Here is a 15,308-nt window from a genome sequence, read left to right as displayed (position 1 = left end):
CAAGCAATGTTGACTGTTGCTGCGCTGGAGGGCGTGACTTCATCATTCAGCGGGTAATAGTATATAAATATTGCATGTTGTTGAATGTAACATTGAAAATTTTCACCCCAAGAAAACCATTGTCAACCGAGGCGCAGCGGAGGTTGACAATGGTTTTCGAGGGGTGAAAATTTTCAATGTTACACTCAACTGCATGCAATATTTATTATATTATACTGAATGTTTTATACAATTACATATAACAGTGAACCTTGCGCGCATGAATTCTGCGCAGTCAATATTTTTTGGAATATCACCCGTCGTCAAGCAATGTTAACTGTTGCTACGCTGGAGGGCGTGGCTTCATTATTCAGCGGTTAATAGTGTTTTTTATCAAATGTTTCTCGACGAATGAGATTCAACTAATTTACATGAAAGTATAATACATGTGTATTATAAAATATAACATTTTTCCACATTCGACAGATGTAACATGCCAATTGCAACTTATAAAAAAGTTGACGTACATCTTTTTTTTTTTTTTTTACGTCGAAATGCATTGAACATACTCGTAGTCGTATATGTTGTCATGCAACCTTTTTTCCATTACTTCCATTACATATTGTAGACAATCTAGCAAGCTGGATTAAATAAGATATATGTCGACATAAACGATTGCAACAAATCTTAAATGAGTTGCATGTCAACACAAATGAGTTGCATGCCAATATAAATCGGTTTCATGTCGACATAAATAAGTTGCATCTCGCGTGTTAAAAGTCACATATGAAAATTTTCTAATTCTTAACTGATAACTTTTTTCTTGCATGTCAACATGCATATTTTACATGTTGACATAATTATTTTGAATGTCGACTTAGTCTTCTGACAAAATATTTGCATATACATGTAGGAGGCAGAAATATGCCGCCATATTTTGCTCCGAGGATTATTTAACTGATATGAATTACAATCAAGGAGATAAAAAACTGTTATTTTTTTCTCGGCTTTTCAATTCATATATCTATAGTTATTATTAATAAAAACAAAGTTAAATATGTCCATTTTGTCACATACAGTTTTGGTTAAGTCTGTACGTGTTTATAGTTTCAGAGTTATTCTTCATAAGAAAGGGTCAATCCTTTAACATGAACATGAAATCCTCTTTGGAAATTTTTCTGGTATATTCTGATTTCCCTGCATTCGAAACATTCGTAAAGTTTTCCACTGCTTAAAAAACATTGCAATATTCAATTCTTTCTTCATTTATTACATACAATCTTGCAATCAATTCAACAGATTTTCAATAAATATATATCTCTTAATTTGTAAAATCGCAAAACTGTACGAAAGGTGACTTACAAGCAAGTAAAACAATAAGATACATGCATGTTAATACACAAGTGTCAACAATATTATACACATCAAATAGTTAATGAGTATTCAATCACTCAAAATGGGCACTGGTGTCCTCAACATTCACTTATCACAAATTCACTATGGTAACGGCTCAACCAGTAACCATCAACAAGGTATTTCGAACCAGTGACCCGTTTTCCATTCGACCTAAGCACATCACACAGGGGAATTGGTGCATGACGTCACTTAAATCGTAGCACAAGGAGGGGGGAAGAGAATCAATTATGCTTGGGATACCAATTCTTGTGGGTCCATTTTAATAACTGAGATTGGAGTTGCCGATTGCATGATGGGATTGATGCTGCTGGTGACTGGTGATGGTGTTTGGTGAAATTCTGGTGAATGATGGGATTGAATGATGCCTTCTTTGTGGTCTTGCATTTGAGGCGACATCTGATGGCCATAATCTTCCATGGGGTCCTGTTTGATGATTGGTTGATTATTATGTACCGAAAGTGACATTTGTTGAGCAACACCGGAGTTATCAGCGTGGATGTTCATTTCCGGGTTGGAGGAGTTGAGATCTTCGCGCTTTTTGTTCTGTTTCCTCTCCTTGGCGCGCCTGTTTTGGAACCAGATTTTGACTTGTCTCTCGGAGAGGGCGAGATTCTGAGCTAGTTCGGCCTTCCTGCGGATGGTGATGTAACGACTGTAATGGAACTCTTTTTCTAGTTCCAGGCGCTGGTGATCGCTGTAAACAACTCTGTACTTGTCTTTTGTGCGAGTTTTACCTGGAAAATAAATAAATATAAAAATAAATACAAGAAATTATGTTAAAAACTATGTAACAGTAGTAATTTTTTCACTCAGGTAAAATCGATGTGTGCTAATTGAATTTTTGTCTTATTCGTGCCCACATAGGCCAGATGGAAGTACACATCAATTATAACACTGAAGCATAGTCCGTGGTGAGAAACTTTTGCTAGAGGAATTATAAAATATTAAACATGGTACTCCCCGAACGGACAAGAGTCTGCAATTATCACCTTTATCCCCTGCGCTCATATTATCCCGTATTCGATGGTTGTTTCCGAACAGGTTCTTTTCCTTACTATGGACAAGATATAAATCATTGATATGTTGGTTATAATTATTTATTGGATGATACATTATTTTTGGCAGTTTATTAGTAGCTTCTTATGAAAGTATATCAAATAAAAAACGAGGTTTTCACTAGAAACAAATAAATTTTCATCATAATTATTTCCCATTATGTAACTGCCAGTTTATGTATTAAAAAGTGATTTTTTTTTAAATAAAAAATATTGTCCATATCATTATAAATCAAATATATTTTTGAAAGCTGTCCATTTTTTAAGGGTCTGATATCGCAAAAAAAAAAAATGAAAAAAAAAATGAAAAAAAAGTTTTGCTTGGTTTTGTTGTTTGTGAAACTTAAGTGTAAATCGACTGAGTGGTTAACTTCATTTTAACGCTGGTAAATATACATGCTAATTTTATTAGTGCAATAACGATAATTTTTTTATGTTTCTGCTCATGCTTTTATAACCCTACACCGTTACTAGTGACGGCTCTAAAGATCTGACATAAATACGGCAAATCTGAAAGATTTCTCAAAGGCAGAGAACTCACCATATATAAGACAATGCTGTTGAATGTTACGTCACTTGCTTCAAAAACCTTGTAAAATTTCATTTTCTACGACCAATTACCACCGAGCTGACAGCTAGCGGGACACTTTATCTGAGGTGTGAAATTGTTTGGCCTACACCGCTACAGCTAAATCAATTTCGGGTGTTAATCTACGCTCAATTAAATAGATAGAATTATCATTGAACAAGACCAATCTGTAACACAATGGATTCTCTTGACTTCTCGGCAAGGTTTCCAAGTACACAAGGGGTGGTCTTTCATGATCTTTTGATCTTTGACGTAAACTTGTCCAGTTTTTGAGATTTAAATTTGTTAAAGCTATATTTCTGATTGTCTTGGGGTTCTTCTTTCCGAAATTGGGTTTGTCTGAGTTAAATGTTTGTTGAATTATTTTTATTTATAAGTTGAGTAAGTGGGACTGGTTTTAAGGGATTTTGATAGATACGGATTTTACGGCTCAGTGTGGCGCGCGCAGGACCCAATCCCTACTTCCTGCTCACTTTTACGACATGGCGTCACGATCTGAAGTTTAATGTGAATTTCATGAGGTTGAAAAGTTTCCACGTCATTAACAAAATCACAAAAAGCTCCCTAACATGTGGGTTAGCAAGTATTTAACTATATCCTTAATGCCCTGTTTTGTGAAACACAAACCACCTCCCAACCCAACTGGGGAAATATTACTACAGGAAATTGATTTTTACTCTACTTCAACATATGTCTATATTTGTTTTATACAAAACGTGCTTTAATATTACTAATTTGCGATGACAGTTTAAAGCTTTTTTTCAAAATAGTCGTTTTGGCTGACACAAAAGTAAAAATTGATAAAATCATAAAAGAGAAATAGGTAAATTATTGTTTTGGAATTAAGCGATATTGAACAATATTGGATCCGCGTTTGTCCCCCGCATGCGATTTTGTCTACACGGACATTTTGTGATCTTCAATGTTTTCCTTTTGATCCTGAGAGTTGGTGGGCTGAATACACTCTTATCAAAGATGACCAGAAGCCCTGTCGATACCGTAAAAAACATCAAATAATATTCCTGCCTTTTCTTTGACGCGGGGTATTAGAGCTCCGATAAGCGGCTTGAAATTAAAATGAAAAAATTCACACTCTTAAACCCTGTTTGCAATTTTCTATGATGTATTCTACAGAATTGATCTTTCTGAAAATATCGCAAATCTGGGATCGCTCGGCACGAGAGATTCCGAATAGTTCCTTAGTCAACTCTTTCTCCAAAATTACATAAATCTTCTTTATTATTTATTCAAGTTGATCTGCGTGCAAGATGAACGAGTCTCGTTAGTTTCCCAATTTGAAAAGAATCCACCCGTTAAAAGGCAATTCCCTATCTCTTTATAAAGCCTTTCTTTGATGGATTTCAAATTAATTTAAGTATCTATGTCGTTCTTATCAATGTAAAACCGCTCTTTTGAAAACATGGATGTTATTTGAAAACGCGTTCACTGATTAGAAACTTGTGAAATGGTAGTGATTGAGAACGCGTGTCGAGGGATTCGGATTTCCTTGGGAACCTGTTAAAGCGACATCATACCGCCTGATCCCTAGTAACAGACGTTTGACAAATTTCTGTCGGATATTGGAATCCGGTCGATTTACGAGACAGGAATTAAGTCGGGACGTGAAATGACTTTTTCCTGATTTATTTTCTGTCGAAGGAAGTCCATAAAATAGAAAGTTTTGTAAGAGAAAAAATATATATTTCATATTGTTTTTATGATATTTCTATGATATAAAACATAATTTTTTCTAATTATTATACACTGTGCGGACAGTGTGTGAAATGATAATTTTCTCCGTTTACACATACCTTAAATTATATGCATATTTTTTTTAATTCGACTTCGTTATCATACAGTTTTATTTTGTTTCATAATTATTTTAATGGATAAACATTTTTTTTTTTAAGGTCCACCTTTCTTTTTCGAGAAAGGATATAAAATATCGGAATGGACTTTGATGTATTCAAATTCAAGGTGTTATTGCTCCCAAACAAAAGAAATGAATATAAATAATTCCCTTGTAAAACATTGAAATAGTTTGTTAAATTTAAGTGTTACATTTTCACTTAAACAAGATAGCAGTGTAGGATGGATAAAGGGATTAGATAGGTATTTGTAGATGCAACAAACCGTCCAGTCAGTTTAATTAAGCGGACAATAAGTTTTGTTAGGGACCCTATGACCTGTTTACACCTTTTAGATTGGATTTCACGTGGCCCCGGGCTAGTTACGGTATACAACCCAGAGGACCGGGACCTACACAGTCTGCATGTGTACAGGTATTACACACAAAAATAAATAAATAAATAAATAAAAATACAAAAATCATTACTAAATGTGTAACTAATTATACAGCTGTGTCCGAGTTTTGCTTTCATTAAAAATAGAGCAGAAAAAAATCACAATGTTCTCATGAGCAAATTAAGAAGACAAAAAAAAAAAAAAAAAAAAAAACATCAGCATACAAATGTTTAAATTTTTATCTAATTAAACTAATTGAAAAAAAACAAACACACGAGGATATTTTAGCAGATAACATCAAATTTCTGCAATAAATTCTTCTTAGTAAAATGAAGGACTTGGTTTTGATTTATTTTTGTGGTACATGTAACTGTTACAAGTAAATTAAATTGCAAAGTAAATTTTTATTTTTAGATTTTATCTTATTCAAAAATCAAAAATGATTTGATCTTCTTTTTTTTCAATCGTTTTTATTTATTCATTTTTTTATAAATATGAAAATAGTATGTTTTGATAAATGTATATTTTTTTTTACCACTCAGTATTTCCGTCATGTGCTAAGCCTTGAATACTAGTAGTAGTACAAGTATTTAAATTTGAATATATACTTTGATGCAAAAGAAAATTTCAACATACCAGGGATGGGACCGCTGGGGGCGTATGAAGTTTTCTTCATCCAGTCGTATGGGGGTCTGAGCTGCTTGTTGGAGGGGGACCCCGGACTGCCACTGGAGCTGGTAGAGGCGGTGGGAGAACACACAGGTTGTGGGGAGCTTCCTAGCGCTGAGAGGTTCTGGTTGATCCCGTTGCCCTGGGGTAGCGGTTGTTGGGTATAGTCTACCCCCATGGGAGGGGCGGGCCTATAGCTGTAACTGTGTGGACTGACTGTACCGGTGGTCGTGGGCATACCATAACTATTTGCCCAATCTTCCACAGGACGGGATCCGTAAGTCATGTAGCAGGGAGCTTGCTGGAATGCCCCGGGGTCCATCTGGTACTGTCCGTAGTCATGGCTCTGTCCCGTGGGAGCAGGATATTGGGTAGTTTGCGGCATGTATCCAGAAAAGTGTCCAAAGTTGTATCCACTGGTTGGTGGAGAGTGACGCGATTGAAACATGTTGGCGTTTTCCTGACACAAAACCATCGTCAAAAAAAATAATACACAAATATTGTCACAGAAAAATCCGTTAGAATTGTCCTGTGTTTTGGAAAATAAATCAGTTGCGCTATATTTCACAGTTTTACAGTACTGCAATAATAATTCCGTCAGGGGTCAATCCGAGCTATAACCTTGCAGAGATGAATTTTACAACTCTATAAATTGCCGTGTAGCTAACAATTTATAATCTCAAAGGTATCCTCCAATTTCCGTATACTTTCAATCATTGATAGGTATCGATGCCAAATTGTTTGGAATCAATGTGTTTTATGAGTACCTGGCTCTCCATATAAGGTCATGTCTCCTCCCCTTTTTCTCTTTCGTCCGATATCCTTAATTCTGATTGGCGTCTAGCACCGAGACATCATTTCTCACCTTCCTGTATCGGTGGTCGGGTTGTCTTTGATGATTTAGGTAAATTATTTTTTCCACGTTTGCTTCAGGTGTAAAATTTACAGTCTCACTGACGGTATACTAAGTATACGGCAATTAAAGTCTTATAGTAAATATTATGGGATTAATGGACAAATATGTTACCATTCCGACCTATATTGCACCGCGCTTTACGGAGATTTATCACCGTTAATTTTTCTAATGGTGCAAATATTAATTTTAATTACAGGATTAAGTGTATCAATTTCAAAAGAACCGACAAATATTGTTATCAAACAATAATATTCTATAGAAAAGAAAAATGAACAATTTTTAAAATGCTGTATAAAAGAAATATTTTTAAAATTACTATACATTTCTATATTTTTTAATAGAGGAAAAAAATAGACCTCCTTTTATTTATTTTGTTTTTGAGGGCCACATTATTATACGACTTTTTACAATTACAATGAAATTATTTTAAATTGAAAAAAAAAATTATCACTTTTCAGATGCATTTTGGAATTTACGAAAACGTTCATCTTTATCAGATGAAACAATTTTGTTGCATGGAAGGAATTTTAGCTATAGGTTTGTGACTAAATATTTGACAATTTGCTAGTGTCTCGCTTTGAACTTTCTTCTCCATGTAATAAAGATAGGGGAGAGAAGTAGACAAGCAAACTTATCAGATACAAAGTTACGTATGAAGAACTTTATTGGGGAGTCATTGACATGGAGAATCAACGTTTGTACAAGATCAAATTTCCCCCTACATCTTACGTGTGTGTTATGAATAGGAAATGATGTCAAAAAAGCTTGATCACGCAAAGAGAATTATTTCAATTTCATTTCGTCTTTAAATTGCAACTTTGGCATGACACACATTTTGAAACTGAAATAGTTTAATATTTGTGATATATCCCATAGTTGCTTTTTAGCATTTCAGTAAGAATTTTAACATAGAAGTTAATTGTAACTATTAAACTTTAATTCTGTTTTATGAAAACGAAGGCAAAATTTATTTTTCCAACAGTCCGGCCCTTGTCCATGGTTTCCGCCAGCCTGCTTCCCGGCGACCCGTGCTCCATTGTTGCTAACGAGGCACGAGCGGTGAGCCGCAGAGGTCCGACCTAGATAAAAACTCTCCATAAATTTGATAAGATTCTAATTAAACTGATATTTTCTTTGTTTTTACTTCTTTCTATCGCTTATTACGAATCTGAACTGAACGTTTGATCTTAAACGTTCATTGGTTCGATTTTTCATTCACAAAGAACGAATCAAAGAAAACACAGGGAAAGTCAACATAATACAGGATTTTCTCGCTTTTGATATTTTTAATATTAAGCTAAAAACCACACCTTATTTCCGGAAACATGACAATTTTTTTTTAAATTTAATTTTTAAAATGTCTTAGTTCACAATTATGCAGGTTATGCAGTTTGCATGCATGCGTTGATTAATTTACGTTGCTAATCAATAGCGACGGTATCATAATTAGAAGACAATGGATGAAGGGTTTAAGAGGTATGAGCGTAGTTGCCAGATGTTATGGATATTCATTTATCTGAAACAAAGGACCGACTTAGTGCCGCTTCATTCGTTAAAAAAGACACTTTTGTGGTCATTTTAAACAACAACTCATTTTTCATTTTGCATTTTCAAATAATACTTTGAATAATTACGATCGACTGCATATTGTTTGCAACTGCAAGAGGAAACATCGCAAATATCATACCTTTAAAGTAAAATATGCAAATGTATATTTATTTATTTATTTTTAAACTCATAAGGAAGAAAGATTAATTTTATTGCAGGGGCCGTTGGTTAGATGTCATTTTACATAGCTTTGAAAGATTGTGTGTTATCATCTTTACCTGAAGTTTAGAGTTATTTCAGGTGAGTTGTATATTACTTGATGTTTTAATTGACTGAGGTAGACAAGTACCCCATAAACCTGTCAGGTGTTATCCCTGACATGCTGCCAGGTAGGGAGGGGGAAATTCTCACCTGACCGTGGAGGGAATACCTTACCTGTGTTAATTAATTAAGAGAGGTATATGTCAGGAAGAGATATTGTCAGGTAATATATTGACAGATTTACCTACAATGAATGAGGTAATCTACAAAACATTCGATTTTCTTAAATACCGCCCTTCATTTTTCCAAGATCTTTCCAGCTTGTTACAGAAGACCACGGGAATAATTACCCTTTTTTATATTGTTTTGGGGATTCCTTTAAAAAAAAAAAAAAAGAATTATCTAAAAGCTTTTTTTCACTTGAAAATATTATTAAAAGATTTAATTTACCATTGCGTAATTTTTTTTTAAATTTATAAATCAATTCTTGGAAAATTTTCAGGGCTTATAATTCTTAAAAAATACATGTATATGTAGAAATAAAGATGAGACAAGAGTGAAGGATGTTTCTTTCAATATCAAATAATACCAGATTCTAAATTTCTTTTTTAAAAAAAATAACTTACAAGCATCAAACATTTGTGCAAGGTTACAGCACCGAAACAAATTTCTTACATATATTATTGAAGGTGTCTGTGTTCAAGGAGAAATGAAAAAGGGGGTAACAGAACTTTGATAATACATTGTCTCTCTACTGTAATGATGTTATGATTCTATAATTATTCTACTATACAATTTCATGGATATTTATAACTAAATTTTACCTAGTCGTGCATCAATTAAACATAAAAACTTTTTATTGGATGTCAGACTGAAACGTTCCTTGTCAAAGACCATGCTTGAGGAATCCTACAGCGTGATAAATGCCCGTTCTCTATCGATAATGAAATCCCTATTAATTTCTTCTATCTGTAAGGAACCACTAATCCACCGAACTCTGATTGCATTTTAATTATTTTATTGTGAGCGCAGTCATGATTTATACGCAGCCACAAAATCTTACATCACAATTCCGCGCATCTCCGGATGTTTCCGAGGAATACATATCAATTTATTTAAAGGAAACATTTGTTTAAACTTTATGAAATTTAATATCCCCCCAAAGATATATAAAATCTCATATGAACGTAAGTTAAACATGATAAAAAATATATTTCATGTGTAATGAATTTAATTTAAAAAATTAGCTTCACCAATATTCAATTTGGGTATCATTTTTTCTTTAAATTTATTTTATTTAGATTATTAAACAAATAGAATGGGAGACGTGAGCGTGGATTATTTATTTTAGAAACCTAAATTTTTAAATAAATAGAAATACCAAAAAATATAAATGCCAATCTGATAAAAAAAATCTTATAGCCAGCCTAAACTTTTAGTCTCTGTAACAAGAATTTATTATAAATATGTTAAATTTATTTCATTCAAGTTACTTCGACTTTGATAAAACCGTTTATTCATTTTATTTGAATATGACTGAATAGGCGGAAACATTCTATTACATGTATGCTTCGCTTTACCGTCTGGACTCGGAAAACATCAATGCATAATTTAGAATGATTATAATACGTATGTTTTAAATTTTATCTGATTTAACGGTAAATAAATCCTCATGCAATAATTCCAACGTCTGGAGACAGGAACATGAAGGCGATCATCGATACAGATCGATATCTTAATTAAAGGAGATCGATTCCAATAACAATTATTGAAATATTAAATCAAATCATAATCATTCTGTGATATTTCAGAGATTTCATCGATGATTTATCTTAAGAGTTTACAGGACTTTTAATGTGAGTTTTCATTAAACTTATATAATCAAGTTTTAAATGTATTAGTTTTTGTAATAAGAATGTATGCAGAGAGTAAACAGAAAAACTGCGGTAATACTATATGGTAACAGCACTTAGTATGTCTGGCGCTGAAACATAAAGGTGATCAGTGAAACGGATCACAAATTAATAGGAAATTATAGTTAATAACCAGAAAAAAAGAAGTCCTCAATATTGCCGACACAGAGGAAAATATTGTACCTGAACATTTATAAAATATAGTTACTTCACCTGTATACAATTAAGGATATAACATCTGAATGTAGTCTTTTTATGTACACGTATGTCAAGACCGGAATAATAACTTTTTTTATAATATACATGTACTTTTCTTCATTTTTTTCCCTAGAGAAATTAATATGTAGGATAACATTTTGAGTATGACAGATGTGTGAAATATAACTGATAGTCAGCTGTGGTTAATGACATCATACATGTATCTCTAAGATATTTGAGAAAAGGAAATCCTACACTTACATACAAAATATCTACTCTTAAAAAGATAAATAGTTAAACAAAATATTTTTTTTATAAATCACTTGCTTTGAAAATAGTCGTTCTAGCCAACTTCATGTCTGGTTTCGGTAAACATCAATACATAATTAAGAAATATTATATGTTAAGTCGTATCTGATTTAACGGTAGACAACTCTTCCTGCTACAATTTCAATGTCTGGAGACGGGAGCATGAAGGTGATCATCGATACAGATCGATACATCATATCTACAGGAGATCGATCAAGATAATTATATTCAAAATATTGTCGTTCATGATAATTATATTCAAAATATTGTTGTTCCTGATAATTATATTCAAAATATTGTCCTTCAAAATTTAATCATTCTTTGAGATTTTATTAAAAACACATGGTTTATATAAATGAAAATCATCCTTAATTTCCATTAGTACGTATATACTAACGTATTTCACCTCGTAATATTTTTTTTCTTCATAAAACATATACTAGCCCTCTAGGTATAATAGGTGGTTATTTTTGTTTGTGTCATAAGGAAATATCATTACTTCTAATTATGTTTATCAGTTCCAGTGTTTGCCAGCATAGAATATCAGGGAGTATACAATACCTTTGCCGGATATAACACATGTGGTTCACATAACTGATTATGCAGATGATATAAATGAAAACTTCTTAAAAAAATATATATAAACGAATTGGAATCCATGTTTGACGATTTCTTTATAAGGAAGAGTCTTTAAAAAAATTAACAATTTTCTGAATTTCTCCTGAAACTATTGAATTAAAAATTATAAACCGTTACATATCGGTTCCTTGTTCAACAACAATTCATTTTCTTCCAAGTAAACTAGCAATCTATTAAAATTTTTCGAAATGATAAATATTATTTTGGTCTTTGAAAAAATAGAGGAAAAATTTACCGATGACTATTTATATAAAGTTATTATTTGCTGCTTTTCATAAAATTGATGAAACCTGTATTTTTAATGTTATCTAACGGCGTTTCACTTGTTACATATGTATCACATGTAAAATCCACTTTCTTTGATTTTGCACGACATATCGAAATATGCAGTACGTTTAAAGAAGTTGTTTCCAATCCTTAATTTTGATTTATGAAATAAAATATGATCAAAACAAAGTTACAAATTGCATGCTTATTGAAAGTTCCTTTTCTTCTTCTGGTATTTGGCAGTACGGTATTCTGTAAAAATTCTACTTAATCGAGTTTCTTATAGACCAAGAAAATTCAAATGTGCGATCTATATCGACGGGTCTGGAAGTTTGTGTAGGTAATACAAGGACCGTCTTCATTTCAAACATTTTAAATAAAAATAACTAATGATTAATTACTACACTTTGTGCCTAATAAAAATAACGAAGGGTAGTTTTGAAAATATTTATGTAGAGTAGTCGTCCTGGTACACACAGATATATGTTTAAACGCTTCCAGGCAAATAACCTAATTTTTATGCTGCTGATTTGCTTTTTATTCTACAACTAATGAGACTTTTTCACAAGTTATGCTTGATTTCATATATAAAATATATAATTTCCAATACTACGAAATTATTGTAAAGCTATAAAGCTCAAAATATCATGAACTCAAATAAAACTCCTGCTTCTGGAATATAGCTAGAGGTATCTATAATTAGCCTGATCATACTTGATGTTCTATATTTTTAAAAAGAATTTTTGAGATTTTTTCAATAAATTTCATTAGTTGCAAGAATTAGAAAATACAGGAAAAAACACAAATTTGGTGACTAAATCAGCTGAAAAAATTAAATATACTTCATGCTTTGCTTTACCCTCTGGATTCGGTAAACATCAATACATAATTAAGAAATATTATAATATGTTAAGTCGTATCTGATTTAACGGTAGTTAACTCTTCCTGCAACAATTTCAACGTCTGGAGACGGGATCGAGCATAAAGGTGATCATCGATACAGATCGATGCATCATATCTACAGGAGATCGATCAAGATAATTAGATTTAAAATATTTTCAAAATTATGTCATTCTTTAAGATTTTATCAAAAACATTGTTCATATAAATGACTTTCTGAAGGAAATCCCTATTAATTTCTATTATTACATTATAAAACGCATTTTAATCAACTAACCCCCCTTTTTCACAATGATGAAATATTATAATATGATTTAAAGGTAGATAGCTCTTCCTGCAATTTCAACGTCTGGAGACGGGAGAATGAAGGTAATCATCGACACAGATCGATATCATTATTACAGGAGATCGATCATGATAAGTATGATGAAAATAATATCACTCAAGATCTTTTGTATAAGATTATCAAAACTTTCGATATTCTGAACATCAAATTTATCTTGATTTATTTCTATACATTGTAAACATCAACCCGTGCACGCAGTGATAGTGAATCAATTAATAGGAAAAATAAAATCAAAGTCAATGGAGCTGAAATAAACGTTTAAAGAAGAAAAGTTAAAGTTGTGGTTTTGTTGTGATTTTTTTAATTTGGACGAGATTGATTGATTGTATGTTGTTTTACATCCCATTCGAGAATTTTTTACTCATGTAGAGACCTCACCATACACCGGGGAAGGGCTTCAAAAGACCTATATTTGACACTGGAGCCATTGAGCAGTGAATGTTCTTTATCGTGCAATTAACGCCTTCCGTACGTGACGCGCGACGTCGGGTTTTAAGGTCTCATCCAAAAGACCCCTGACTTTTGCTCCTAATACATGCGCTTAGCGAAGGAACAGTCACTATATTTGGAGGAGAAAGATTATACTAATACACCTGAAAATTATTACATATTAACATGTACGAGTACGTTACATGTACTTTCTTTTCATTTACCATTCAGATATTTTTTAGTTCCAAAAAGCGAACATTGAATATTAATGTCTACAATGTGTGTACATGTAAGCCGTACAAATGCGGGGTGTTTGTCTGGTGGCCTTTAGATACTGAACATTTAACAAGTTAAATTGATGCAAAGCATCAAATCGGCCGCAAAAATATATTAATTTTAGCATTTTAATGTATTTCCACAAGAAAGAGTCCAAAGAAAAAAAAAATCAAAGTAGAAAAAAGTATATGCCAACTGTACACTTGCTTTAGTTTTATGTTTATCAAAATTTTTTATATACTTAAATTTTCAGTGATCAATCAAAATAAATTCATGGAAATGCATATCGGACTGATAGAATAGGATAGGATAGGAAGTATTATCATCAAATTATTTAAAGACAAATGCAACAAACATCTAGAATTGTTAATTACGAGGTATGAACGTCTAAATGCTGACAAAAAAGCATACAAACATCACGTGCTGATACCATGTTGTATCCTTGTCACGTGATAATGCTGATGATATGTATCACAATAAATGTGAAGTGCAGAAAAAAATCATTGTGTCAATAGCAACTGTAGTGTATTTAAAACAAAATTTACTTCTTCAAAACTTATACAATTTATTAATTATTTTAGGCACTGTAATTCATAACCGGAAATTTAATACGTTTTGCATTTTTATCTTACGCACGCCCATGCTGGGGAGAAGTTCATGTAACAACATTTTATGCAATCATGAATTTATAAATATCTGGTGAGAAATGAAAAGCAAATTGAAATGTAACAATAACCATTCAGACGAAGTATTAAGCAAATTTTTAAAATTTTGATTTATAACTTTTATGTACTTTATCAATAAAGAAGTATTTCATGGAAGTAATAAAAAAATAACACCTCAACTCCCCATGTGCACATTTTAACACAACCACAAATAGATCGGCCGCTGCTGCGGCCGATAATAAAATTCCCAACAAAAATGAATATCAGTAAAATATCTACACCTTGAACAGGTGAAGTATGAAGATGAACTTATTCTCTCAAAATTAATTTCTTTCTTACAAGCACTGAAAATCATTGATATATATACCAAAGGATTTCGGTCCTTTACGCTTCCCCTACTGGAGGAATACTCTTTCTAAAGCAGACTGTCCATGAGAAGAGAGCCTTCTCCCCCACGAAATACGTTTTGGTATGATTTATCTTTAATTAAATATATTTTCGAGTCGTATACAGATTTGTATCTTACAGCCTACGCATGTGCTATTCACGGAAGCCCGTTTAGGACTTATCGAAAAATATATTTAAATTCGATATAACAAATTGTCGAATTTGTTAAAACGAATTCAATTCGTTATAACATTTTTTTAATTCGTTATAACTAATTCAAAAATTTGTTATAACAGATTTGA

The 15,308-nt window shown here is 32.4% G+C and overlaps 2 protein-coding genes across 2 annotated transcripts in view; one reads left to right on the top strand and one right to left on the bottom strand.

The window, feature by feature from the left end:
- LOC133174339 (sodium bicarbonate cotransporter 3-like) overlaps positions 1–15,308 on the top strand; it is a 196,307-nt gene that overhangs the window by 34,459 nt on the left and 146,540 nt on the right. The gene's annotated exons all lie outside the window — the stretch shown is intronic.
- On the bottom strand, positions 1,229–6,648 carry LOC133174344 (homeobox protein CDX-1-like). The gene is made up of 2 exons (XM_061309454.1): positions 5,920–6,648; positions 1,229–2,129 (listed from the first exon to the last, which is right to left on the bottom strand). Exons 1-2 carry the CDS (start codon positions 6,425–6,427, stop codon positions 1,621–1,623), a joined length of 1,017 nt encoding a protein of 338 aa, XP_061165438.1. The 5' UTR covers positions 6,428–6,648; the 3' UTR covers positions 1,229–1,620.

This window comes from Saccostrea echinata, unplaced genomic scaffold (assembly GCF_033153115.1).
Source record: "Saccostrea echinata isolate AGI-Se365-2 ecotype Australia unplaced genomic scaffold, CSIRO_AGI_Sech_v1 ptg000057l, whole genome shotgun sequence".
Classification (NCBI taxonomy): domain Eukaryota; kingdom Metazoa; phylum Mollusca; class Bivalvia; order Ostreida; family Ostreidae; genus Saccostrea; species Saccostrea echinata.
This window is presented reverse-complemented; position numbering and strand designations above follow the sequence as displayed.

What these genes read in the sequence shown, in the direction of transcription:
- LOC133174344 (XM_061309454.1), bottom strand. Translation starts at nt 6,427, where the DNA reads ATGGTTTTGTGTCAGGAAAACGCCAACATGTTTCAATCGCGTCACTCT. An exon ending in CCCCAGCGGTCCCATCCCTG is followed by an intron (nt 2,130 to 5,919) that starts GTATGTTGAAAT and finishes TTTATTTTCCAG; the next exon opens with GTAAAACTCGCACAAAAGAC.